At 50.2% G+C, this 27,386-nt stretch overlaps 1 protein-coding gene across 1 annotated transcript in view; it reads right to left on the reverse strand.

Moving 5' to 3' along the window:
• The window catches only part of SPEG (striated muscle enriched protein kinase), a 497,600-nt gene that overhangs the window by 324,682 nt on the left and 145,532 nt on the right, over positions 1–27,386 (reverse strand). The window contains exons 8-9 of the mRNA XM_029605011.1: positions 23,030–23,229; positions 16,608–16,696 (exon numbers count right to left, since the gene is read on the reverse strand). Coding sequence (XP_029460871.1) covers positions 16,608–16,696; positions 23,030–23,229 — 289 coding nt within the window. The remainder of the gene's footprint in view (positions 1–16,607; positions 16,697–23,029; positions 23,230–27,386) is intronic.

Below are 27,386 nucleotides of genomic sequence, written 5' to 3' on the forward strand. Positions count from 1 at the left end.
AGTGCATAGCGCTCTGATGGAGACGGACGCTTTCATCTAGAGGCAGCCCTGCTGTGATCTCACTAAATCAGCGCCCTCTGGCACTCCCCTGAAAGATTCAGTGACACAAAGCCTTAGGAAACACTGGCAAGCAGGTGGATGAGGAATCTGGCGGAGAAAACAGGTCACGCTGCAGACTCTGACAAGTGGCAGAGAGGCCGGAGAGGAGACAGCTGACTGTGCTGACAGCAAGGAATCAGCAGTGACGCAAGGCCTGCTCCCAGAATACACGCTGCCAGAGGCGCTGGCGTGGCCAGAACTGAGGTTTTGGGTGGGCACAAGGTTAACATGGCTGGGCTGAGACCTACCAGTTGTATTCTTAGTGATAAATAATGCCATATGCTGCACCCTACAGTGGCTTTCTAAGTACCGGTAGTTTGCAACAGCCATTATGCATCATGTGTGAAACTTTAAAATAATTGACTTCAATTATTTCAAGCATTAAAAATTCCTTATTAATCAGAATTTATTTTATATTTATTGCAGTTTATAAATGCACAAGTATAGAAAACAATCAGATCCAACCCATCATGTAATAAAACAAAAATGAATGTATTCTTTCATGAATCCTCTATGCAGAAAGCCAGAAATCATCATCACTACAATAAAATATCTTTAATCACCAGAACAGGTGCAGAGCAGAGCTAGGACAATTCACATTACAACCAACATGAAAAAAAAAATTCAAATTCTGGTGTCACCTCAGCAAAAAATATCCCTCCACTGCTAAACATTTTGAAAAGTAACATAAATGCCTGCAAAAAAAAAAAAGAAATGTCTAGAACCTTGCCATATCCTACAGTCCCAGCACTGACTCTCAGGACTCAAATAACAGCAACCTTATGAAAAAGCAGCAGTGCAAATACTACACCAGGCCCTACAACATTAATACACCACCTACGGGAATAACAGAACAAGCTGGACTGCTACAGAGAAACTACACGCTGGCAGAAATACTGCACTTCAGTCACACACACACAGGCAAAACAGAGACCGACCCCTACCGAATATAGAAACAAGAGACTACAAATTAGAAACAGAAACACACAGACAAAACCGAAATAGGAACCTGAGAAACCAGATTCTGAGCAGTGGAATACTGAAGAGCAAAATACAAAAATATAAGAAAGATGGCATATTCCAATTGCTAAATCTCAAAATAATTCTTTTTTACCTTTGTTGTCTGATCTTTGTATTTTTCTAATCAGTTGGTCACGTTCTCTTTTTTCCCATTTTTCCCTTGTCTCTCATCTCCTAATTCCTTTTCAGTGTCTCTCTTCTTCCCTTCCTCCCTCACACACTCACTCCCCCCCCCCCAGGCTCCCATTCTCACCCACACACAAGCAGGGCCTTTTCATTAGGCACAGCCACTGTCCTACGTCCGCTGCCGCGGGGATGGGATCCTGCAACGGCTTTGCCCTTCTCATTGCCGTCGCGGGGATGGGATCCCATGGCGGCATTACTTCATCAGACAGCCCTGGTTGGCTACACCACAGATGAGAGGAGATTTTAATAGAGACTTCCACATTTTAAAGAGCTCTCGGCCAATGCAGATGAAAAATTATATAAGTTAGGCCCTAACATGGATGACGGGTGAAATCTGGTAGATATGGAGGACTGGGAAACTGGGGCTCCTAACTCACGAGCAAGTGGCAACGACTTCATGATAAAGTCATTGAGCGAAATCACGTAAGAATTATGGGAATTCCTGGAAATGAGGTGAAGGGAGCACTCCTGCATCGATGGACCCGTGCTTTTCAATATATTTATAAATGATCTGGAAAGGAATATGAGTGAGGTCATCAGATTTGCAGATGATACAAAATTATTCAGAGCAGGTAAATCACAAGCAGATTGTGATAAATTGCAGGAAGACCTTGTGAGACTGGAAGATTGGGCATCCAAATGGTAGATGAAATTTAATGTGGATAAGTGCAAGGTGATGCATATAGGGAAAAATAACCCTTACTGTAGTTACACGATGTTAGGTTCTATATCAGGAGCTACCACCCAGGAAAAAGATCTAGGCATCATAGTGGATAATACTTTAAAATCGTCGGCTCAGTGTGCTGCAGCAGTCAAAAAAGCAAACAAAATGTTAGGAATTATTAGAAAGAGAATGGTGAATAAAACAGAAAATGTCATAATGCCTCTATATCGCTCCATGGTGAGACCGCACCTTGAATACTGTGTACAATTCTGGTCGCCGCATCTCAAAAAAGATATAATTGCGATGGAGAAGGTTAAGAGAAGGGCAACCAAAATGATAAAGGGGATGGAACAGCTCCCCTATGAGGAAAGGCTGAAGAGGTTAGGGCTGTTCAGCTTGGAGAAGAGACGGCTGAGGGGGGATATGATAGAGGTCTTTAAGATCATGATAGGTCTTGAATGAGTAGATGTGACTCGGTTATTTACATTTTCGGATAATAGAAAGACTAGGGGGCACGCCATGAAGTTAGCAAGTAGCACATTTAAGACTAATCGGAGAAAATTCTTTTTCACTCAACGCACAATAAAGCTCTGGAATTTGTTACCAGAGGATGTGGTTAGTGCAGTTAGTGTAGCTGGGTTCAAAAAAGATTTGGATAAGTTCCTGGAGGAGAAGTCTATAAATAGCTATCAATGAAATAGACTTAGGGAATAGCCTCAGCTATTACTGGCATCAGTAGCATGGGATCTTCTTATTGTTTGAGTACTTGCCAGGTTCTTATGGCCTGGATTGGCCACTGTTGGAAACAGGACGCTGGGCTTGATGGACCCTTGGTGTTAAGTTCTTATGCAGAGGTGAAAAAGCTGCTGCATGATAAAAAACAATCCAGTTTTGAATAATAGCCCACCAGACTAGCACATCTAGCAACCATGCCTATCCCCTCTCCTAAACTCTATAAACTCACTTCCACAAGAGCCCGTGCACTATCGATAGCCGGGCCGACCCTCTGGAACAAAATGCCTGTTGAACTACGGCAAGAAGAATGCCTCAAATCTTTCAAGCGGAAGCTCAAGACCTGGCTCTTTGCAAAAGCATACACTTAATTTTTCACTATACCTCACCACTGTTCCCACTCTCCACACTCTTCCCCTGTTTCCCATTCTACCGCCCCACTCTCCCCTCCCTTTTCTCCGCCACCTTCTTTTCTTTCTCTCTGCCCCCCTCTTTCCTTGCTCTCCTCCCTTCTCTTCCCCATCTTATCTCCTAGCCTGATTAAAATTAACCTCATAGTTTTCTTTCTTTTGTACATATGTATATAATTGCAATTCTTGTATATAATTTTATTGCAAAACTTCCCATATTATTGTTCCCCCCTCTCGTTAATGCCTTGTTATCATGTTTTTTACTGTTCAATGTAAAGCGCCATGCCGTGCGTTTGTTTTTGCGTTACAATGTGAACCGATATGATATCCTGGATGAATGTCGGTATATAAAAATTTTAAATAAATTAAATAAATAAATAATAAATCTAGCAAAATATACATATATCAAAGTTGAATGGTGGGTGTTTTATTCTTCAGCTGATGTACAAGCACATACTGTGTAGCAGTATTAAAGGAGAGTGGAAAAACTGAAGGAGTGGCCTTGAAACTACGGTCGCAAGCAGCATCGATGTGAGCGTGTGCGGAAGTGGCGTGTGCAGAAGTGGCGTGTGCAGAAGTGGCATGTGTGGAAGTGGCGTGTGCAGAAGTGGCGGAGGTGCGAGGGGACGCAGCCGCGCTGGCTTCCTGATGCAGTGCAACGGGAGGATGCTCTGATGTTCACGGCTCGTAAAGGAGGGAGTAGAGCAGAACAGATCCAAAGGAGAACTGGAGATCCGACACAGAGACACAGCGACTGTTCTGTGGATTGGACGGAGAAAGGGAAGATCCTTACGTACCAAGAGATGCAATCAAAGAGCAAGAAAATGTGGCAGAAAGATACAGAAAACGTCCCAAGTTATTAGGCAGCACTCAGCTGATTAGAAAGAACTCCCGGCTCGCCTCAGTATCTTGCTGTATACATTACAGCGTAGACGCTTCAGAAAGAGGCCTTCGGCACAATGCAAGCACTAAGAAGGACACTAATGTTATAGATGCAAGACCGAGATCATTCCCACCATGCCCTGACTTACAAATGAGGTTTATTCATGTCAAACTATGCGCAGAATAAACCCTTTTGGAAAGCAATAATATCAAAGATAAAGCTGCATGAGGTAACTGATAAAAATGCATCATCATAGAACATAAGTACTTAAGTGAGGACATCTTAAAAGAGCTGAAAACTGATACAGAAAGAGAGACAGCAAGAGGAGGAGGAGGAGATGTAAGGAGGAGCAATCAAAGGAGAACAAGCAGCTAAGGAGCAGCAAAGCACAGGCGGTGAGCGGTCAAGGAAGGCGACAACAAAGGCCACCAAGAAGTCAGGGCGCGCCGCAGAAAAGGCAGGCGAGAGGCCAGGTAGCACCGCAGCCCAGGACTGCTGCAGTACAGGTGACTGAAGGGCCTCGGAGGCAGCTGGGAGGCCAGGCAGCGCCGCAGCCGAGGACTGCTGCAGTACAGGTGACTGAAGGGCCTCGGAGGCAGCCGGGAGGCCAGGCAGCGCCGCAGCCGAGGACTGCTGCAGTACAGGTGACTGAAGGGCCTCGGAGGCAGCCGGGAGGCCAGGCAGCGCCGCAGCCCAGGACTGCTGCAGTACAGGTGACTGAAGGGCCTCGGAGGCAGCCGGGAGGCCAGGCAGCGCCGCAGCCCAGGACTGCTGCAGTACAGGTGACTGAAGGGCCTCGGAGGCAGCTGGGAGGCCAGGCAGCGCCGCAGCCCAGGACTGCTGCAGTACAGGTGACTGAAGGGCCTCGGAGGCAGCCGGGAGGCCAGGTAGCGCCGCAGCCCAGGACTGCTGCAGTACAGGTGACTGAAGGGCCTCGGAGGCAGCTGGGAGGCCAGGCAGCGCCGCAGCCGAGGACTGCTGCAGTACAGGTGACTGAAGGGCCTCGGAGGCAGCCGGGAGGCCAGGCAGCGCCGCAGCCGAGGACTGCTGCAGTACAGGTGACTGAAGGGCCTCGGAGGCAGCCGGGAGGCCAGGCAGCGCCGCAGCCGAGGACTGCTGCAGTACAGGTGACTGAAGGGCCTCGGAGGCAGCCGGGAGGCCAGGCAGCGCCGCAGCCCAGGACTGCTGCAGTACAGGTGACTGAAGGGCCTCGGAGGCAGCTGGGAGGCCAGGCAGCGCCGCAGCCCAGGACTGCTGCAGTACAGGTGACTGAAGGGCCTCAGAGGCAGCCGGGAGGCCAGGCAGCGCCGCAGCCCAGGACTGCTGCAGTACAGGTGACTGAAGGGCCTCGGAGGCAGCCGGGAGGCCAGGTAGCGCCGCAGCCCAGGACTGCTGCAGTACAGGTGACTGAAGGGCCTCGGAGGCAGCCGGGAGGCCAGGCAGCGCCGCAGCCGAGGACTGCTGCAGTACAGGTGACTGAAGGGCCTCGGAGGCAGCCGGGAGGCCAGGCAGCGCCGCAGCCCAGGACTGCTGCAGTACAGGTGACTGAAGGGCCTCGGAGGCAGCCGGGAGGCCAGGCAGCGCCGCAGCCGAGGACTGCTGCAGTACAGGTGACTGAAGAGCCTCGGAGGCAGCCGGGAGGTTAGGCAGCGCCGCAGCCCAGGACTGCTGCAGTACAGGTGACTGAAGGGCCTCGGAGGCAGCCGGGAGGCCAGGCAGCGCCGCAGGCCAGGACTGCTGCAGTACAGGTGACTGAAGGGCCTCGGAGGCAGCCGGGAGGCCAGGCAGCGCCGCAGCCAAGGACTGCTGCAGTACAGGTGACTGAAGGGCCTCGGAGGCAGCCGGGAGGCCAGGTAGCGCCGCAGCCCAGGACTGCTGCAGTACAGGTGACTGAAGGGCCTCGGAGGCAGCCGGGAGGCCAGGCAGCGCCGCAGCCCAGGACTGCTGCAGTACAGGTGACTGAAGGGCCTCGGAGGCAGCCGGGAGGCCAGGCAGCGCCGCAGCCCAGGACTGCTGCAGTACAGGTGACTGAAGGGCCTCGGAGGCAGCCGGGAGGCCAGGTAGCACCGCAGCCCAGGACTGCTGCAGTACAGGTGACTGAAGGGCCTCGGAGGCAGCCGGGAGGCCAGGCAGCGCCGCAGCCCAGGACCACTGCAGTACAGGTGACTGAAGGGCCTCGGAGGCAGCCGGGAGGTTAGGCAGTGCCGCAGCCAAGGACTGCTGCAGTACAGGTGACTGAAGGGCCTCGGAGGCAGCCGGGAGGCCAGGCAGTGCCGCTGCCCAGGACTGCTGCAGTACAGGTGACTGAAGGGCCTCGGAGGCAGCCGGGAGGTTAGGCAGTGCCGCAGCCAAGGACTGCTGCAGTACAGGTGACTGAAGGGCCTCGGAGGCAGCTGGGAGGCCAGGCAGCGCCGCAGCCCAGGACCACTGCAGTACAGGTGACTGAAGGGCCTCGGAGGCAGCCGGGAGGCCAGGCAGCGCCGCAGCCCAGGACCACTGCAGTACAGGTGACTGAAGGGCCTCGGAGGCAGCCGGGAGGTTAGGCAGTGCCGCAGCCAAGGACTGCTGCAGTACAGGTGACTGAAGGGCCTCGGAGGCAGCCGGGAGGCCAGGCAGCGCCGCAGCCGAGGACTGCTGCAGTACAGGTGACTGAAGGGCCTCGGAGGCAGCCGGGAGGCCAGGCAGTGCCGCAGCCCAGGACTGCTGCAGTACAGGTGACTGAAGGGCCTCAGAGGCAGCCGGGAGGCCAGGCAGCGCCGCAGCCCAGGACTGCTGCAGTACAGGTGACTGAAGGGCCTCGGAGGCAGCCGGGAGGCCAGGCAGTGCCGCTGCCCAGGACTGCTGCAGTACAGGTGACTGAAGGGCCTCGGAGGCAGCCGGGAGGCCAGGTAGCGCCGCAGCCCAGGACTGCTGCAGTACAGGTGACTGAAGGGCCTCGGAGGCAGCCGGGAGGCCAGGCAGTGCCGCAGCCAAGGACTGCTGCAGTACAGGTGACTGAAGGGCCTCGGAGGCAGCCAGGAGGCCAGGTAGCACCGCAGCCCAGGACCGCTGCAGTACAGGTGACTGAAGGGCCTCGGAGGCAGCCGGGAGGCCAGGCAGTGCCGCAGCCAAGGACTGCTGCAGTACAGGTGACTGAAGGGCCTCGGAGGCAGCCAGGAGGCCAGGTAGCGCCGCAGCCCAGGACTGCTGCAGTACAGGTGACTGAAGGGCCTCGGAGGCAGCCGGGAGGCCAGGTAGCGCCGCAGCCCAGGACTGCTGCAGTACAGGTGACTGAAGGGCCTCGGAGGCAGCCGGGAGGCCAGGTAGCACCACAGCCCAGGACTGCTGCAGTACAGGTGACTGAAGGGCCGCGGAGGCAGCCGGGGGGCCAGGCAGCGCCGCAGCCCAGGACTGCTGCAGTACAGGTGACTGAAGGGCCTCGGAGGCAGCCGGGAGGCCAGGCAGCGCCGCAGCCGAGGACTGCTGCAGTACAGGTGACTGAAGGGCCTCGGAGGCAGCCGGGAGGCCAGGTAGCGCCGCAGCCCAGGACTGCTGCAGTACAGGTGACTGAAGGGCCTCGGAGGCAGCCAGGAGGCCAGGTAGCACCACAGCCCAGGACTGCTGCAGTACAGGTGACTGAAGGGCCTCGGAGGCAGCCGGGAGGCCAGGTAGCGCCGCAGCCCAGGACTGCTGCAGTACAGGTGACTGAAGGGCCTCGGAGGCAGCCGGGAGGCCAGGTAGCACCACAGCCCAGGACTGCTGCAGTACAGGTGACTGAAGGGCCTCGGAGGCAGCCGGGAGGCCAGGTAGCGCCGCAGCCCAGGACTGCTGCAGTACAGGTGACTGAAGGGCCTCGGAGGCAGCCGGGAGGCCAGGCAGCGCCGCAGCCGAGGACTGCTGCAGTACAGGTGACTGAAGGGCCTCGGAGGCAGCCGGGAGGCCAGGCAGCGCCGCAGCCCAGGACTGCTGCAGTACAGGTGACTGAAGAGCCTCGGAGGCAGCCGGGAGGTTAGGCAGTGCCGCAGCCCAGGACTGCTGCAGTACAGGTGACTGAAGGGCCTCGGAGGCAGCCGGGAGAGGCCAGGCAGCACCACAGCCGAGGACTGCTGCAGTACAGGTGACTGAAGGGCCTCGGAGGCAGCCGAGAGGCCAGGCAGCGCCGCAGCCCAGGACTGCTGCAGTACAGGTGACTGAAGAGCCTCGGAGGCAGCCGGGAGGCCAGGCAGCGCCGCAGCCGAGGACTGCTGCAGTACAGGTGACTGAAGGGCCTCGGAGGCAGCCGGGAGGTTAGGCAGCGCCGCAGGCCAGGACTGCTGCAGTACAGGTGACTGAAGGGCCTCGGAGGCAGCCGGGAGGTTAGGCAGTGCCGCAGCAATGGCAGCCAAGCAGTCACGGAGCCAAAATGAGCAGAAGGAAGGAAACAGAAACCCAGAAATGACGGCAGAGAAGGGTCCATCCAGTCTGCCCAGCAGGCCTGCCACGGTAGGATCTGCCGCAGCGTGCAGTTACCCCCCTGTATCTCTGCAGTTATCCCTGAGCCTTAGGATAACCCATAAAGATTTACTGCTAGCACATTTTCACTGGGTGAGGAGCCTTCCTGAAAATTCAGACAGCGCTGCTTCGCGTGCTTTGCTTATGGATGGACCTGGCCGGGGAGGTGGTCCTGTGTTTCTCCCTTTATTGTCTGCGCATCAGTTCCAGACCGTAAAAGTGGAAGCATTTTCTGACATTGGTTCTTGGAGTTTCATTTCGTGACCCCTATTTCTACGGATTTCTTTGCAACGGAAAAGGTTTGACGTTTGTACAGTATTAAAACGTTTCAGGTATCTGAAGGTCTGTAACAGGAGGCTGAGCAGCCAGAAAGCACCAAACAAGAGATTGGCACAGAGCTAAGGAAATCCAGAACAAAGCAGACAAAACAGAGCAGTCGCAGAACAGCAGAACAAAGATGCAAAACTGTAAGAACATAAGAAATTGCCAAGCTGGGTCAGACCAAGGGTGCATCAAGCCCAGCATCCTGTTTCCAACAGAGGCCAATCCAGGCCACAAGAACCTGGCAATTACCCAAACACTAAGAAGACCCCGTGCTGTTTATCTCAGGGATAAGTAGTGACTTTTCCCAAGTCCAGAGGATGTGGTTACAGCAGATAGGGGTAGATTTTCAAAGGGTTACGCGTGTAACCCCCAAAAACCTACCCCAACCCCCCACCCTGCGCGCGCAAGCCCCGGGACGCGTGTAAGTCCCGGGGCTTTCCTGGGGGGCGTGGCCGCGGCCTCCGGACCAGCCCCTGGACTGGAACCTGGCGTGCCAGCAGCTGGCCCGAGCAGGCGTAACTTTGGGAATAAAGGTAGGGGGGTGTAGATAGGGCTGGGGGGGTGGGTTAGGTAGGGGAAGAGAGGGGAAGGTGGGGGAAGGCGGAAGGAAAGTTCCCTCCGAGGCCGCTCCGATTTCGGGGGGATTTCGGAGTGGCCTCGGAGGGAATGGGCAGCGCGCGCAGGGCTCGGCGCGTGCAAGGTGCACAAATGTGCACCTTGCGCGCGCTGACCCTGGATTTTATAAGATACGCGCAGCTATGCGCGTATCTTATAAAATCCGGCGTACTTTTGTTTGCACCTGGTGTGCGAACAAAAGTACGCGCTCGTACTTTTTTATAAAATGTACCCCATAGTGTAACTGAGTTTAAAAAAGGTTTGGATAAGCTCCTAGAGCAGAAGTCCATAAACTGCTATTAATCAATAAGGATTAGTAGCTTAGGATCTATTTATTTAATGTTTGGGTACTTGTGACTTGGATTGGCAACTTTTGGACACAAGATACTGGGCTTGATGGACCCTTGGTCTGACCCAGTATGGCATTTTCTTATTATCTTGTTTTCAACTCTAGCTATGCTAACTGCCTTTACCATATTCTCCAGCAATGAATTAATTCCAGAGCTTAATTGTGCATTGAGTGAAAAAGAATTTTCTCCGATTAGTTTTAAATGTGCTACTTGCTAACTTCATGGAGTGCCCCCTAGTCCTTCTATTATCCGAAAGAGTAAATAACCGATTCACATCTACCCATTCTAGACCTCACATGATCTTAAAGACCTCTATCATATCCCCCTCAGCCTTCTCTTCTCCAAGCTGAACAGCCCTAACCTCTTCAGCCTTTCCTCATAGGGGAGCTGTTCCATTCCCCTTATCATTTTGGTTGCCCTTCTCTGTACCTTCTCCATCACAATTATATCTTTTTTGAGATGCGGCGACCAGAATTGTACACAGTATTCAAGGTGTGGTCTCACCATGGAGCGATACAGAGGCATTATGACATTTTCCGTTTTATTAACCATTCCCCTCCTAATAATTCCTAACATTCTGTTTGCATATCTCAAAGAATCAAAGATACAAAAAATAATGGGAAAAATCCAAAACATCAAACTGAAATATGGGGGATACAAACAAACAGAAATTAAATCACAGCAGAAACACAAACGCAAAGGGGTTGATTGGACTTGGGGGAGAACCTTGATCCATCCCAGGTGGTTTGGGTGGGGATTTGAAGGGATTAGAAAATCATATTGGCTTATGTTTCTGAACTTGTTTACTCTTGAATGTGCTGATTATTGAGCCAATAAAATATTGGTTAAACTTAAAATGCCAGCAAGCAAAGAAGAAACTGAGCAGTTTTGGAGAAACTTGTGTGAAGAGCCTGTAGAGCACAAGAGGGGAGCAGAATGGCTGCCCAGCGCACGGGGAATACGGGAAAAGCAAACACCACAACTATGGAACGGACAAAGTTACAACAAAGGAGCTGGGAGCCCCGTCCCTCCTGCAGGGCCCAGCCTTTGGCTAAAATATTTATCCTCTCTCCACCAAGACCTGGCTGACTGCAAAAACCAGAATTCACTCCACAATGGCTAAAAACCCTGAAGGGCTCTCTTCTTCCGAAGGGAGGTTCAAATAATGGCGCACCTGCCTACGATCTGTAAGATGTACAATTTATGATCACATCGACTCCAACAGCATCAGAAAGGTAACAAAAAAGGAGGCCTATGGAAGCAAAGATTAGTCGAGGCTGAAAACAGCCATTAGGGGCACTTGTATAATTAGTAGAAAGCTCAGTAGAGCATGGATTGACTAGAAGGAAACTTTTGATAGCGTCAGACTGTCACGGATGTGACCCCTGGGCTGTGGCGTGGTTGCTGAAGCCTCGCAGGCAAACCCATGAGGCCCAGGCCGGCAGCAGGGTGGAGGTCTTGGGCTTCACCTCTATCAGCCCTGTTCCCTGCAGGTTGAGCCCTTGGGTGGTGGCGGCAGGGCTTAGGCGAGGTCCTGTAAGGCGCAGTCAGACGAAATAGCAGACTAAGGTCAGGGCACGCAGTGAGCAAATGGTGTCGAGGTCCAGGCCAAAGTTGGGGCAGGCAGAGATCAGGCAATGTCACGGTCTACGCTAAGGTCAGGGCAAACGGTAATCCAAGGACATAGTCAAGGTCCAAATCCAGGACCAAAACTAGGAATCAAGCAGAGATGGACAGATATAACTGCAATGGAGAAGGTACAGAGAATGGCGACCAAAATGATAAAGGGGATGGAACAGCTCCCCTATGAGGAAAGACTAAAGAGGTTAGGACTTTTCAGCTTGGAGAAGAGACGGCTGAGGGGGGATATGATAGAGATGTTTAAGATCATGAGAGGTCTTGAACGAGTAGATGTGACTCGGTTATTTACTCTTTCGGATAATAGAAAGACTAGGGGGGCATACATGCAGATTCTGGCCTTTTTACAAAGAGGCCTAAAGAAATGTTTCAGGACAAGGTTCAGGGAACAACTCTGGTTGTGCATCCGGATGTGGTGCGTTTTCTCCGCAGAGCGAAGCATTTGTGCCCCCCCCCCCCATTCAAAAAGTGAGTCCTTCTTGGAGCCTTAATGTGGTCCTCAAGGGCTTGTGCGAATCCCCATTTGAGCTTCTTAAGAGAGCCACCATTAAAGATCTGACTCTGAAAGTTGTTTCTTGGTGGCCGTTTGTTCAGCCAGAAGGGTGTCTGAACTTCAAGCCTTGTCATGTAGGGAACCCTTTTGACAGATTTCAGACTCTGGAGTCTCTCTGAGGACGGTCCTGTCTTTTCTGCCGAAGGTAATTTCAGCATACGACCTAAGTCAGTCGATGGAGCTTCCGGCCTTTACAAATCTAGAGTTTGGTTGCCTCTTACAAAGGAATTAAGACGGCTGAATGTCCGAAGGGCTTTGTTGCATTATCTGGAGGTCACTAAAGGTTTCAGATTGTCAGATCACTTTTTTGTGCTTTGGAGTGGTGCAAAAAAGGGTCATAAGGCATCAAAGGCCACGGTTGCACGTTGGTTGAAGGAGGCTATTAGTTTCGCATTCATCTGTCATGGTCGACCCATCCTGGAGGGGTTAAGGGCTCATTCTACCCGGTCCCAGGCAGCCTTCTAGTTTCGCTGAAAGAGATTTGCAGGGTGGCTACTTGGACGTCTTTACATACCTTTGCCAGAAACTACCGATTGGACATCCAGGCCCAGGACATCGGCAATTTTGGTGAAAGTGTTCTTTAAGTGGGACTCTGCCAGTCCAACCCCGGTTAGGGACGCTTTGGTACATCCCAGCAGTCTGGACTGATCCGGGTACGTTCAGGGAAAGGAAAATTGGTTCTGACCTGCTAATTTTCTTTCTTGTAGTACCACAGGCCAGAGAGGAGATTTGGAGAGTCCACTCAATCTGTATACGATAATAATTCTGATTAATCCTGAAGAATGGCACAGGTTTCCCATTAGTCCTTTTAAGAAGTGTTGTAAGTTTACTAGCAATTTTCCTTGTCCTGTGCTTGTTCGGGGGATATAGCGGAGTTGATTGGTTGAACATTTTGTTAGAGTGTTTTATGCTTGGGTACTGAGTAATACTGAAGAGATGCAGGTGGCACACCAGGTTAAGAGGCGGTGACTGTGAAACTTTCTCTGTCTCCATCTGCTGGAAGGGAGGTAAAACCCAGGAGTCTGGACTGATCTGTGATACTACAGGAACGAAAATTAGCAGGTAAGAACCAATTTTCCTTTCTCATCCTCTAGCATTTAGGGATCTGCTATACCACTCTGGACCTTTCTCCTTTTTCTGATATTTCTGAAAAATGTTTTGTCACCTCGCTTTACCTCTGTGGCCATCCTTTCTTCCACTTGACCTATTGCTTTCCTGATTTCTTTGTCTCCCTCAGTTTCACCAGATACTCTTCCCTGTATTGTTGAGAACGGGGGGTTTTAGTGTGCCCATGGGTCTCAGCCCGACCCAGACCTTCAGGGCCGAGCCAAGGGTTTACGGTGGTTCCGCATGGCTGACTGTCTCACCCTCTGCCAGGCCAGCAAGCTCCCAAGGCCAATATCCAAGGATGTTGGAAGTTGAATGGTCCTCCGACCATTCCGAGCCCTTTCGGACCTGCCGCTATGATCGGCATGGAGCAGCAGGCCTGGTCTGGGGTTGAGGGCAGATGGAGACCTTGACACGAAGACAAGACTATGAAGATTGATGCAACGGCATCACATGACACGAAGACTTGGGTTGATGCGACGGCATCGCAGACGAGACTTGGGTTGAAGACATGACACCAGGACTATTGAATACGTGACACCAAGGCTGATGCGAAGATATCACGGACCAGTGGTCGATGCGATGGCATCCCGGACCAGGGTCAATGCAACGACATCAGAGACATGACGCTGAAGTGCAGACATAACGAGGAACTTGGAATCCAGACAAGACGAGAAGTAGGGAAGGTGGACATTGGCACTGTCTCTCAGGGCGCCCTACTCAGCCCACCTTCACGGGTGAACCCAGTGGGCTGGACGCGGACCACCCTGTCCCACTGCATGCCCTACACAGCCCTTGGAGTCTGGTCACGGACCACGAGGAGAGCGGGACGAGAGCAGGGAAGAATCCAGCCAAGGCAGAACTTTGACGACGGAGCCATAAGTCGCCCGAAGCCCCACAAAGGCTGGCAGGACATGATGGCTCAAGAGCACAGGGACCCTTCCCTCCTGCAGACCACTCTATTCCTGGGAAAGACGTCATTCGAGAATCGCAGCCAGACAGGACATGAAGGCTCAGGAGCACCAGACGAAGACACAGGAACGAACATCCAGGAAGGCAAGAACACCAGGACGTAGAAGATCATAACAAGACACCAGGATACCTGGACGAGGACCTCAGGCTATGAAGACATGACATGGCATGACGAGAAGACGAGACGAGATGAGGAGCTCCCCGAAGACAATAGAAGACCTGACGGAGCTCTGGCAGGCAGGAGCCTCCAGAGTGAAGCAACTCCGATGCAAGGCGAAGAACAGACTGACGGAGCAGCCCTTTATAGGGCTGAAGCAGGAAACAGTCACAGAGGTGGGGCCACCACACTTCCGGTGCCTGGCCCTTTAAATCTTGAAGAGAGGCGCGCGCCGGCGCCTAAGGAGAGGAAACAGGGGCTGTGCAGGACCATGGCCAGCGGCCTGCTCAGCGTCAGCTGACGTCGGCAGCGGCTCCAGCCGCTGCGGGGAGCCCCGGGGGCGGCTCCAGCCGCTGGATGGCACCGGGGCTTGCGGCCTAGCGCCGAGAAGATGGAAGGCAGCGTCGGGGCCGGTCCCAGCCCCGAAGGCCGCGGCTCCGACCGCAGAGAACAGGAGACTCCAGGGCGGCTTCCGGGCCGCGTGGGCAGCAACGGACCGCGGCTCCGGCCGCATGGAAGGCCCGACGACGGCGTCCTGCCGCGTCGGGCGAAGAACAGCATGGGGTGAGTGAGCCTGCTCGCAGGAAAACCCGCGGGCAGCGCAGTCATAACATGTGCTCCTCCCTTTGGGATCCTTTATACTTCCCGAACGCTGTTCTTTTTGCTTTTATTTTTTCAGGCACCTCTTTGAGGACCAGATCAGTTTCTTTTTCCTCTTACTCTTCTTTACTTTCCTAACCTATAGATTTCTTGCCTTTGTCATTGCTCCTTTTCATTGGTCCCCCTGTTGCTCCACCTCTCCCATTTTCCCCCAGGCTTCCAGTTCTTCCTCCAGGTTCGTCCCCATTTTGACAAAGTCTGTATTTGTGAAATGTAAAACTCGGGTCCTTGTGTGACTTCTCTGTATCGTATTCACGATATCGAACCAGTGGTGCTCAGGTGAGTCCCTACTTGAACATCAGAGACATTATCCCCGTCAGTGAGCCCCAGATCCGAGGATCACAGCCTCCCTCCCTCCCTCCCTCCCTCGTGGCCTCCATCACCATTTGTCGGAGCAGAGCCTCTTGCAGGGCATCCACTCTCTCTCTGCCTCTCAGAGATCCCACAGAGGGGGACGCTCCAGTCCACATCCCGCAGATTAAAATCTCCAAGGAGCAACACTTCTCCCGGTACAGAGTGCACAGGGAGCACTTTTGGAGGTAATGGGTGGGTGGGAGGGTGTCAACTAGGCAGCAGGGAGGGGGAGAGGGGGAAACAGCGCATTAAACATTTTTCTAGTGGGGAGGGAGAGGGAAGCCCAGGCTGGCGGCGATCATACGATCATAGGATGGAACCTGAAAAGCTTTTTCTTAGCTCTGGCTACCTTTTTTTGGGAAGTGAGGGAAGGAGGAGGCAGTGATATCTGGTGGGGGAGAGGGGTGGGCATTCAGCCAGGACGTATGCGACTTCTTCTGTTTCCTTTTTAAGATGCGCTATTTAGCCGGATATCTTCAGCGGCCAGTTAGGGTTACAGGGATCCGGCTATAGGTTTTACCTGCTCAATATATTAGACAAGTTATCCGGCTAACTTCAGCCAGAAAACGTGGCCTCTGAATATTTGGCCTCTATAACATTTATGTATCAAAATAAAAACCCACTGGGAGCGCAACCTTAGGAGAACAGAAGAAAACTAAGACGTTGTGATCACCTCGGACATTCCCAATCCAAGCGACAGGAGGAGCGATGCTAGAAAACGAGATTGAGGGGAAACAGAAAAATACAAGAACGGCACTGCTGACAGAGCTGTCAGTACCCAGCGACTATTCTGTGCACCATAGGGAGAAAGCAAAGATCCTTCCCTATCTCTCCATAGATGCACTCCCAGAGCAGGAAAATGTGGCAGAAAGATACGGAAAAAGCCCCCATTGTGTAGGGCGCCATTGGCTTGATTATGAAAATTTTCCAAGCACACTTTGATATATTGCCAATAAATGTTACACCCTATCAACTCTGTTTGGCACAATGCAAGTACTAAGGAGGGCATTGGCAGTGAATATGAGACACTGGGACCATTCCCTCATACCCAGACCTACGAATGAGGTTCAAGCCTGTCAAGCAAGGCACAAAATAAACCTAACTGGAGATACTGCCCTGAAAAATGTGAATGGCAGAAGAGTCAGATAAGAGGCAGCTTGAATGAATAGCAACAGCAGAGACAGAGAAGGAGTAACGCAGCCTGCGACCGCTGACGTGGAGGGATCATAGAGTCTCTCTCCATCTCAGGCACTGTGCAAGCAGCCTCCCCAGCATGGGTTAGATAGGGGCCACTAACATGCACTCTCTCACTCGGGGAATGTGCAGGAAACGTCTCTTCTGTCCCTGCTGGCAAACAGCGACAGACACGCAGCACTGCCGTTCTTCCACACAACAAGAAACAGGAGAACTCACCAGTTAACAATGGGTCTGGGCTCTCCTTTAACACGGACAGTCATGACAACATCCTGCCCTTCCATCACTGACTGGTCTGAGAGTGTGACCTGCGAGACAAACAGTGACCTGTGAGGGACAGAAAATGTCCTGCATAACCAGAGAGAGAGAGAGAGAGACAGTGATGTGGGACAGACAGTGCCTAACCTGTGACAGACAGACAGTGATGTTTTACAGACAGTGTGTAAGCTGTGAGAGACAGAGAGTATTTCTTTACAGACAATGTATGATTTCTGAGAAACAGTGCATAACTTGTGAGAGTTAGAGAGTGATGTGATACAGACAATGTGTAACCTGTGAGAGACAGAGACTGATGTTTTACAGACAATGAGTAACTTGTGAAACAGAGTGATGTGTTATAGACAATGCATTCGTTACCTGTGAGAGACAGACAGTGATGTGGTATAGAAAGTGTGTAACCTGAGAGAGACAGAGAGTGATGTGATACAGACAATGTGTAACCTGTGAGAGACAGAGTTATGTGTTACAATGTGTAACCTGAGAGACAGAGTGATGTGTTATAGACAGTGCGTAACCTGTGAGAGACAGACAGTGATGTGGTGTAGACAGTGCGTAACCTGTGAGAAACAGAGTTATGTGTTACGATGTTTAACCTGTGAGAAACAGAATTATATGTTACAATGGTACGTACAGTGCATAACCTGTGAGAGACAGACAGTGATGTTTTACAGACATTGTGTAACCTGAGAATGACAGAGTGATGTGGGACAGACAGTGCCTAAGCTGTGAAAGACAGAGTGTGATGTCTAACAGTGCGTAACTTGTGAGAGACAGAGAGTGATGTGTTACAGACAATGTGTAACCTGTGAGAGACAGAGACTGATGTTTTACAGACAATGAGTAACCTGTGAAACAGAGTGATGTGTTATAGACAGTGCATTCGTTACCTGTGAGAGACAGACAGTGATGTGGTATAGACAGTGTGTAACCTGAGAGAGACAGAGAGTGATGTGATACAGACAATGTGTAACCTGTGAGAAACAGAATTATATGTTACAATGGTACGTACAGTGCATAACCTGTGAGAGACAGACAGTGATGTTTTACAGACATTGTGTAACCTGAGAATGACAGAGTGATGTGGGACAGACAGTGCCTAAGCTATGAAAGTCAGAGTGTGATGTCTAACAGACAGTGCGTAACCTGTGAGAGACAGAGAGTGATGTGTTACAGACAATGTGTAACCTGTGAGTGACAGAGTGATGTGTTACAGACCATGCATAACCTGTGAGAGACAGAAAGTGAGACAATGCGTGTACTGTGAAAGACAGAAAGTGATGTGTTACAGACAGTGCATGACCTGTCAGAGATAGAGAGTGAATCAGTGTGTGACCTGTGAGAGACAGAGAGTGATGTGATACAGACGGTGCCTAACCTTTGAGAGACAGAGAGTGAGAGAGTGCGTAACCTGTGAGAAACAGAATTATGTGTTACAATGGTATGTACAGTGCATAACCTGTGAGACACAGAGAGTGAGACAGTGCATAACCTGTGAGAGACAGAGAGTGAGACAGTGCATAACCTGTGAGAGACAGACAGTGATGTTTTACAGACATTGTGTAACCTGAGAATGACAGAGTGATGTGAGACAGCCAGTGCCTAAGCTTTGAGAGACAGAGAGTGATGTGATACAGACAGTGTGTAACCTTTGAGAGACAGAGAGTGAGAGAGTGCATAACCTGTGAGAGACAGAATGTGATATGATACAGACAGTGCATAAGCTATGAGAGACAGAGTGATGTGATACAGACAGTGCGTAACCTGGGAGAGACAGAAAGTGATGTGTTATACACAGTGCATGACCCGTCAGAGATAGAGTGTGATACCCTGCATGACCTCTGAGAGACAGATTCTGATGTTTTACAGACAATGCGTAACATGTGAGAGTCAGAGAGTGAGACTATGGCTGACCTGTGAGAGATAGAGAGTGATGTGGAACAGACAGTGCATAACCTATAAGAGCAGCGTGATATGTTACAGACCGTGCGTAACGTGTGAGAGACAGAGAGCGAGACAGTGCGTAACCTGTGAGAGACGGAGTGTATTTTTTAACAGTGTGTGAACCTGTGAACGACAGAGTTATGTGTTACAATGTGCAACCTGTGAGAGACAGAGTAATGTGTTACAGACAATGTGTAACCTGTGAGAGACAGAGTGATGTGTTAGAGACAATGTGCAACCTGTGAGAGACAGAGTAATGTGTTACACACAATGTGTAACCTGTGAATGACATAGACTGATGTTTTACAGACAATGAGTAAACTGTAAGAGACAGAGTGATGTGTTACAGACCATGCACAACCTGGGAGAGACAGAAAGTGATGTGTTACAGACAGTGCATGACATGTCAGAGATAGAGACCGATACAGTGCATGACCTGTGAGGGACAGAGACTGATGTTTTACAGACAATGCGTAAACTGTGAGAGTTAGAGTGATGTGTTACAGTGTGTAACCTGTGAGAGACAGAGAGTGAGACAATGGGTGACCTGTGAGAGATAGAGAGTGATGTGGTACAGACAGTGCATGACCCGTCAGAGATAGAGAGTGGGACAGTGCGTGACCTGTGAGACACAGAGCGTGATGTGGTAAAGACAGTGCGTGACCTGTCAGAGATAGAGAGTGAGACAGTGTGTGACCTGTCAGAGATAGTGTGAGACTGAGCATGTCCTGTGAGAGACAGAGAGTGTTGGGTTACACCTGTCAGAAATAGAGAGCAAGATAGTACATGACCTGTGAGAGATAGAGAGTGATGTGTTACACACAGTGCATGACCTGTCAGAGATACAGAGTGAGAGCGTGCGTAACCTGCAAGAGATAGAGAGTGATGTGGTAAAGACAGGGCATAACCTGTGAGAGACAGAGAGTGATGTGTTACACCTGTCAGAGATACAGAGTGAGACAGTGCATAACCTGTGAAAGTCAGAATGTGACGTGTTACAGACAGTGCATGACCCGTCAGAAATACAGAGTGAGACAGTGCGTGACCTGTGAGAGATAGAGAGTGATGTGGTAAAGACAAGGCATAACCTGTGAGAGAGAGAGAGTGAGACAGTGTGTGACCTGTCAGAGATACAGAGAGACAGTGTGTGACCTGTGAGAGACAGAGAGTGAGACAATGGGTGACCTGTGAGAGATAGAGAGTGATGTAAAGACAGTGCATAACCTGTGAGAGACAGAGAGTGAGACAGTGTGTGACCTGTCAGAGATATAGAGTGAGACAGTGTGTGACCTGTGAGAGACAGAATGTGATGTGTTACAGACAGTGCATGACCTGTCACAGATAGAGCGAGACAGTGAGTGACCTGTGAGAGACAGAGAGTGAGACAATGGGTGACCTGTGAGAAAGAGAGAGTGATGTGGTAAAGACAGGACATAACCTGTGAGAGACAGAGAGAGATGTGTTACACCTGTCAGAGATACAGAGTGAAACAGTGGTAAACTGTGAGAGACAGAATGTGATGTGTTACAGACAGTGCATGACCTGTCACAGATAGAGCGAGACAGTGAGTGACCTGTGAGAGATAGAGAGTGAGACAATGGGTGACCTGTGAGAGACAGAGAGTGAAGTGTTACAGATAGAACGAGACAGTGTGTAACCTGTAGAGACAGAGAGTGAGAGTGCGTGACCTGCGAGTGACAGAGAGTGATGTGGTAAAGACAGTGTATGACCTGTGAGAGAGAGTGATGTAGTACAGACAGTGCATGACCCGTCAGAGATAGAGAGTGGGACAGTGCGTGACCTGTGAGACACAGAGCATGATGTGGTAAAGACAGTGCGTGACCTGTCAGAGATAGAGAGTGAGACAGTGCGTGACATGTGAGAGACAGAAAGTGAGACAATGGATGACCTGTGAGAGACAGAGAGTGATGTAGTACAGACAGTGCATATCCTGTGAGAGACAGAGAGTGAGACAGTGTGTGACCTGTTAGAGATATAGAGTGAGACAGTGTGTGACCTGTGAGAGACAGAGAGTGATGTGATAAAGACAGTGTGTGACCTGTCAGAGATAGAGAGTGAGACAGTGCGTGACCTGTGAGAGACAGAAAGTGATGTGGTAAAGACAGTGCATGATCCGTCAGAGATAGAGAGTGAGACAGTGCGTGAACTGTGAGAGACAGAGAGTGATGTGTTACAGACAGTGTGTGACCCATCAGAAATAGAGAACAAGATAGTACATGACCTGTGAGAGATAGAGAGTGATGTGGTACAGACAGTGCATAACCTGTGAGAGACAGAGAGTGATGTGTTACAGACAATGCATGACCTGTCATAGAGATACAGAGTGAGACAGTCCGTAACCTGCAAGAGATAGTGATGTGGTAAAGACAGGGCATAACCTGTGAGAGACAGAGAGTGATGTGCTACACCTGTCAGAGATACAGAGTGAGACAGTGTGTAACCTGTGAGAAACAGAATGTGATGTGTTACAGACAGTGCATGACCCATCAGAGATGCAGAGTGAGACAGTGCGTGACCTGTGAGAGATAGAGAGTGATGTGGTAAAGATAGGGATAACCTGTGAGAGACAGAGAGTGAGACAGTGTGTGACCTGTCAGAGATACAGAGTGAGACAGTTCTTGATCTGTGAGAGACAGTGCATTACCTGTCACAGATAGAGCGAGACAGTGTGTAAACTGTAGAGACAGAGAGTGAGAGTGCATGACCTGCGAGTGACAGAGAGTGAGACAGTGTGTGACCTGTGAGAGACAGAGAGTGACGTAATACAGACAGTGCATGACCCGCCAGAGACAGAGAGTGAGTCGGTGCATAACCTGTGAGAGATAGAGAGACAGTACATGACCTATGAGAGACAGAGAGTGATGTGGTAAAGACAGTGTGTGACCTGTCAGAGATAGAGAGTGAGACAGTGCGTGACCTGTGAGAGACAGAGAGTGATGTGGTAAAGACAGTGTCTGACATGTCAGAGACAGAGCGTGAGACAGTGCGTGACCTGTGAGAGACAGAGAGTGAGACAATAGATGACCTGTGAGAGACAGAGAGTGATGTGGTAAAGACAGTGCATATCCTTTGAGAGACAGAGAGTGAGACAATGAGTGACCTCTCAGAGATAGAGAGTGTGACAGTACGTGTCCTGTGAGAGACAGAGAGTGATGTGGTAAAGACAGTGCATGACCCATCAGAGATAGAGAGTGAGACAGTGCATGACCTGTGAGAGACAGAGAGTGATGTGTTACAGACAGTGCATGACCCATCAGAGAGAGAGGGTGAGACAGTGTGTGACCTGTGAGAGACAGAGAGTGAGACAATGGATGACCTGTGAGAGACAGAGAGTGATGTAGTACAGACAGTGCATATCCTGTGAGAGACAGAGAGTGAGACAATGGGTGACCTGTGAGAGACAGAGAGTGATGTGGTAAAGATAGTGCATGACCTGTCAGAGATAGATAGTGAGACAGTGCATGACCTGTGAGAGACAGAGAGTGATGTGTTACAGCAGTGCGTGACCCATCAGAGATAGAGAGTGAGACAGTGCGTGACCTGTGAGAGACAGAGAGTGAGACAGTGCATGACCTGTGCGAGACAGAGAGTCATGTGGTAAAGATAGTGTGTGACCTGCGAGAGACAGAGAGTGATGTAGTACAGACAGTGCATATCCTGTGAGAGACAGAGAGTGAGACAATGGGTGACCTGTGAGAGACAGAGAGTGATGTGGTAAAGATAGTGAATGACCTGTCAGAGATAGATAGTGAGACAGTGCATGACCTGTGAGAGACAGAGAGTGATGTGTTACAGCAGTGCGTGACCCATCAGAGATAGAGAGTGAGACAGTGCGTGACCTGTGAGAGACAGAGAGTGAGACAGTGCATGACCTGTGCGAGACAGAGAGTCATGTGGTAAAGATAGTGTGTGACCTGCGAGAGACAGAGAGTGATGTAGTACAGACAGTGCATATCCTGTGAGAGACAGAGAGTGAGACAATGGGTGACCTGTGAGAGACAGAGAGTGATGTGGTAAAGATAGTGAATGACCTGTCAGAGATAGATAGTGAGACAGTGCATGACCTGTGAGAGACAGAGAGTGATGTGTTACAGCAGTGCGTGACCCATGAGAGATAGAGAGTGAGACAGTGCGTGACCTGTGAGAGACAGAGAGTGAGACAGTGCATGACCTGTGAGAGACAGAGAGTGATGTGTTACAGCAGTGCGTGACCCATCAGAGATAGAGAGTGAGACAGTGCGTGACCTGTGAGAGACAGAGAGTGAGACAGTGTGTGACCTGTGAGAGACAGAGAGTGATGTGGTACAGACATTGGGTCAGCTTCAAGACTTCATTATTAGAAACTGGTGTTAATGATATTTAAATAAGTAGAAATTAAATTATTGCTGTTATTCTCTTACTTCAAACTTAGGCTGAGCCCTGAATTGTGTTTGAAGGGAGCTCCTGGGATGCTGAAGCTTCACGGTGGAGGTAACGTGGTGTGGGGGGGTTCCAAACTCCGTCAGCTCCTCCGGGGGGCTCATGTACTCCTCGTCAGACAGAATGGTGCTGGCATGGTTGAGCGGGTAACCTGCAGGTCCGTGGGAGTGCACTGTGGGAGCTGAAAGAGCAGAAGTGCAGAGTGTGACTGTTCTGAGCTCATGAGCCGCCTGCACCCGGGGAGAATCGAAAGCTGATATCTGGGAAAGCAGGAAACGGGCTGAAGCCTGGACGCAGCACTCAAACTTCTGCTAGTGTGACACTTTATTTTGTGTCTCTTCTCAAGTCTCTGATATGGGGAACTGTTGCAAAGAGCAAGCCCTTTTCTACCTGGGGACTCTTTGTAGCTAACTTCAAAGAGAAATGATTATGGGCAATTTGCCTTTCCAACTCACCTAAAAGGAGTGTGAGCATAGTGCCTGCTATTTCTGCAGCTGGAGGAATGGAGAACAAACAGTCCGCGCGCATTTGAAAATACAAAAATCTGCACACTGTTCACTCCCCTCAGGGAACGACTCTTCTACACATAGCGGGAAGCTCTGAGGACTTAAATTAGCTGGGTCACTGCTTCACTACCCGACTGAATCCTTTTCTAAACCATCCTCTACCAGAGTCATTTTCAAAGCCACTTGCACAGGTAAAACACAGTGCTCTGCTCGTTTGTGAGACCTGCCCACCCGATGAGCACACAGGGCCCCCATGCATCCGAGGCTCTGGTGAGGCATTCTTGTGGCCAGGGTTGGGAATTACCTACAAACATTTGCATTTTCAAAATTAGATGCATATTTGTTCCCTAAAAAAACTCTGCACACACATTAGCAGGACTCTGAATAATTTTGTATCATCTGCAAATTGTATAACCTCACTCGTCATATTCCTTTCCAGATCATTTATAAATATATTGAAAACTAAGGGTCCCAATACATATCCCTGAGGCACTCCACTGTCCACTCCCTTCCACTGAGAAAATTGTCCATTTAATCCTACTCTCTGTTTCCTGTCTTTTAGCCAGTTTGCAATCCACGAAAGGACATCGCCACCTATCCCATGACTTTTTACTTTTCCTAGAAGCCTCTCATGAGGAACTTTGTCAAATGCCTTCTGAAAATCCAAATACACTACATCTACCAGTTCACCTTTATCCACATTTATTAACCCCTTCAAAAAAATGAAGCAGATTTGTTTGTTCCATTAAACCATGTCTTTCTATATGTTCTGTGATTTTGATGTTTAGAACACTTTCCACTATTTTTCCTGGCACTGAAGTCAGGCTAACCAGTCTGTAGTTTCCCGGATCGCCCCTGGAGCCCTTTTTAAATATTGGGGTTACATTTGCTCTCCTCCAGTCTTCAGGTACAATGGATGATTTTAATGATAAGTTACAAATTTTTACTAATAGATCTGAAATTTCATTATTTAGTTCCTTCAGAACTCTGGGGTGTATACCATCCGGTCCAGGTGATTTACTACTCTTCAGTTTGTCAATCAGGCCTACCACATCTTCTAGGTTCACCGTGATTTGATTCAGTCCATCTGAATCATTACCCATGAAAACCTTCTCCATTACGGGTACCTCCCCAACATCCTCTTCAGTAAACACCGAAGCAAAGAAATCATTTAATCTTTCCGCGATGGCCTTATCTTCTCTAAGTGCCCCTTTAACCCCTCGATCATCTAACGGTCCAACTGACCCCCTCACAGGCTTTCTGCTTCGGATATATTTTAAAAAGTTTTTACTGTGAGTTTTTGCCTCTACAGCCAACTTCTTTTCAAATTCTCTCTTAGCCTGTCTTATCAATGTCTTACATTTAACTTGCCAATGTTTATGCTTTGTCCTATTTTCTTCTGTTGGATCCTTCTTCCAATTTTTGAATGAAGATCTTTTGGCTAAAATAGCTTCTTTCACCTCCCCTTTTAACCATGCCGGTAATCATTTTGCCTTCCTTCCACCTTTCTTAATGTGTGGAAATAAATATAAATATAACATACTATCATATCAATTTTCAAAAGCCCATTTACGTGCATTAAGTGCAGGTAAATGGGCTTTTTGTGTTTGTTTCACAGAGACACTGAATTCCCCTTAACACTGAAAGTCACTTGTCTCCCACCCTTCCTTTAAATTTCATCATCATCAAGCGCCGTCCTGAACATGAAGGTCTGCCACTGCGAGCTCAGCATCCCCCATTTCCAGGCACAAACTCTGTCATAATGCCTCTATATTGCTCCATGGTGAGACCGCACCTTGAATACTGTGTACAATTCTGGTCGCCGCATCTCAAAAAAGATATAATTGCGATGGAGAAGGTACAGAGAAGGGCGACCAATATGATAAAGGGGATGGAACAGCTCCCCTATGAGGAAAGACTAAAGAGGTTAGGGCTGTTCAGTTTGGAGAAGAGACGACTGAGGGGGGATATGATAGAGGTGTTTAAAATCATGAGAGGTCTAGAACGGGTAGATGTGAATCGGTTATTTACTCTTTCGGATAATAGAAAGACTAGGGGGCACTCCATGAAGTTAGCATGGGGCACATTTAAAACTAATCAGAGAAAGTTCTTTTTTACTCAACGCACAATTAAAGTCTGGAATTTGTTGCCAGAGGATGTGATTAGTGCAGTTAGTGTAGCTGTGTTTAAAAAAGGATTGGATAAGTTCTTGGAGGAGAAGTCCATTACCCGCAAATATTTAAGTTTATTTATTTTATTTATTTATTTGTATGTTTTTTTTATACCGAAGTTTGGTGCTGGCCTTCACTCCGGTTTACAGGTATAAACGATTTACATGAAAAGTCGAACTATAAATACATTGACAACATTGATAGGTGCTAGATATAGATAACATTGATAAAAAGCTAACATGATAACACTGATAACTGATTAATAACTATGGTAACTGAGTGTGATGGCGCATGCCTTCACGCTGTATGGCGAGTATAACAATGGTTTGACCATTTACATAAAGCATTGTTATACATGGAATAGACTTAGTTTTTGGGTACTTGCCAGGTTCTTGTGGCCTGGATTGGCCACTGTTGGAAACAGGATGCTGGGCTTGATGGACCCTTGGTCTGACCCAGCATGGCAGGTTCTTATGTCCTTATTTTGAAAGCCATGGTGTGAATCTCTGATTTATCATAAGAAAGGCAGTTACCCGACGGAATGAGCTTTTCCAAAGTTACCCGCCCCGTATGCCAGTGAAGAGCGTGGCGAGAGGAGGAGATGGAAGGGAAGGGGGAAGGCAGAGACGCCGCTCCTGGAAAGACGTTCGAAGCTCTGGAGCTCACCCGATGGGAAGCTTGGAAGCTGACGGAGCAGAAAGAAGCCTAAGGGCCAGGCTGGAGGCCCCCTGAGAGGATGAAGGAGTGGGGGGACGGGTGCCAGTCCTAGCTGGCGTTACAACAGGTGCCTCAGAACCTGAAAAGCAGTTGTCACAAGTTGAGCTTTTGTTTGAAAAGACGTTTTTCATGTGTCAGTAAATGTGGATTGGAGCAGGAAGATGTGAAGCGAGTGCTGGTGTGGGATGATGTGATATTGTGAGCAAGGTCTTACACCGGCAGCTGATGGCTGAGCCCTTTAAGCAATGCGTGGTAAAGCGTGCATGGAGGAGCGCGCCCCGTGCCGTGTCCTGTGCGTGCGCCGTGCCGCGTCCTGTGCGCGCCCCGTGCCGCGTCCTGTGCGCGTCCCGTGCCGCGTCCTGTGCGCGCCCCGTGCCGCGTCCTGTGCGCGTCCCGTGCCGCGTCCTGTGCGCGTCCCGTGCCGTGTCCTGTGCGCGTGCACCTAACGGCTTCAGGGACCGGCTCCGTGGGTACAGCCCACCCCCCAAGTGCCAGCTGAGCTCAGTAACCACAGAGGGAGAACGAGTGAAGAATCTTTGTGCCCCGTAACCAGGAAACCGAGGGGATGCTTCGTAAAACCTGCATCTAGGAATCCTGGTCTGTGCCAGACTTGCTGGAGAAGGCCATTAGCCCCCCTGTCTTGTGATCCCTGCAAAAGTAGAATGGGATAAAGATGGGAGTCCTCTATTAATGAGCCCCAAACTGCAGCAAGGGCGAGGTCCTGTGACTGCAATCCCCGGGGCATGAAGGCAGATGGGAAGAGAAGCCCGGGATTCTATTCAACAGGAGCTTTTCCAATAATTAAAGAGAGAGCGAGAATGTAAAACAGAATCCGCTCTTCTCCTGTGACGTGAGGTCCGGGTTCCATGCAGGCCTCCTACGCTCTGCGAGCTGCACAGCGCTCCCGGCTTTGCCCTTCAGAGCATGGGCCCTGTCGAGTGCGC

This window comes from Rhinatrema bivittatum, chromosome 6 (genome assembly GCF_901001135.1).
Source record: "Rhinatrema bivittatum chromosome 6, aRhiBiv1.1, whole genome shotgun sequence".
Lineage (NCBI taxonomy): Eukaryota > Metazoa > Chordata > Amphibia > Gymnophiona > Rhinatrematidae > Rhinatrema > Rhinatrema bivittatum.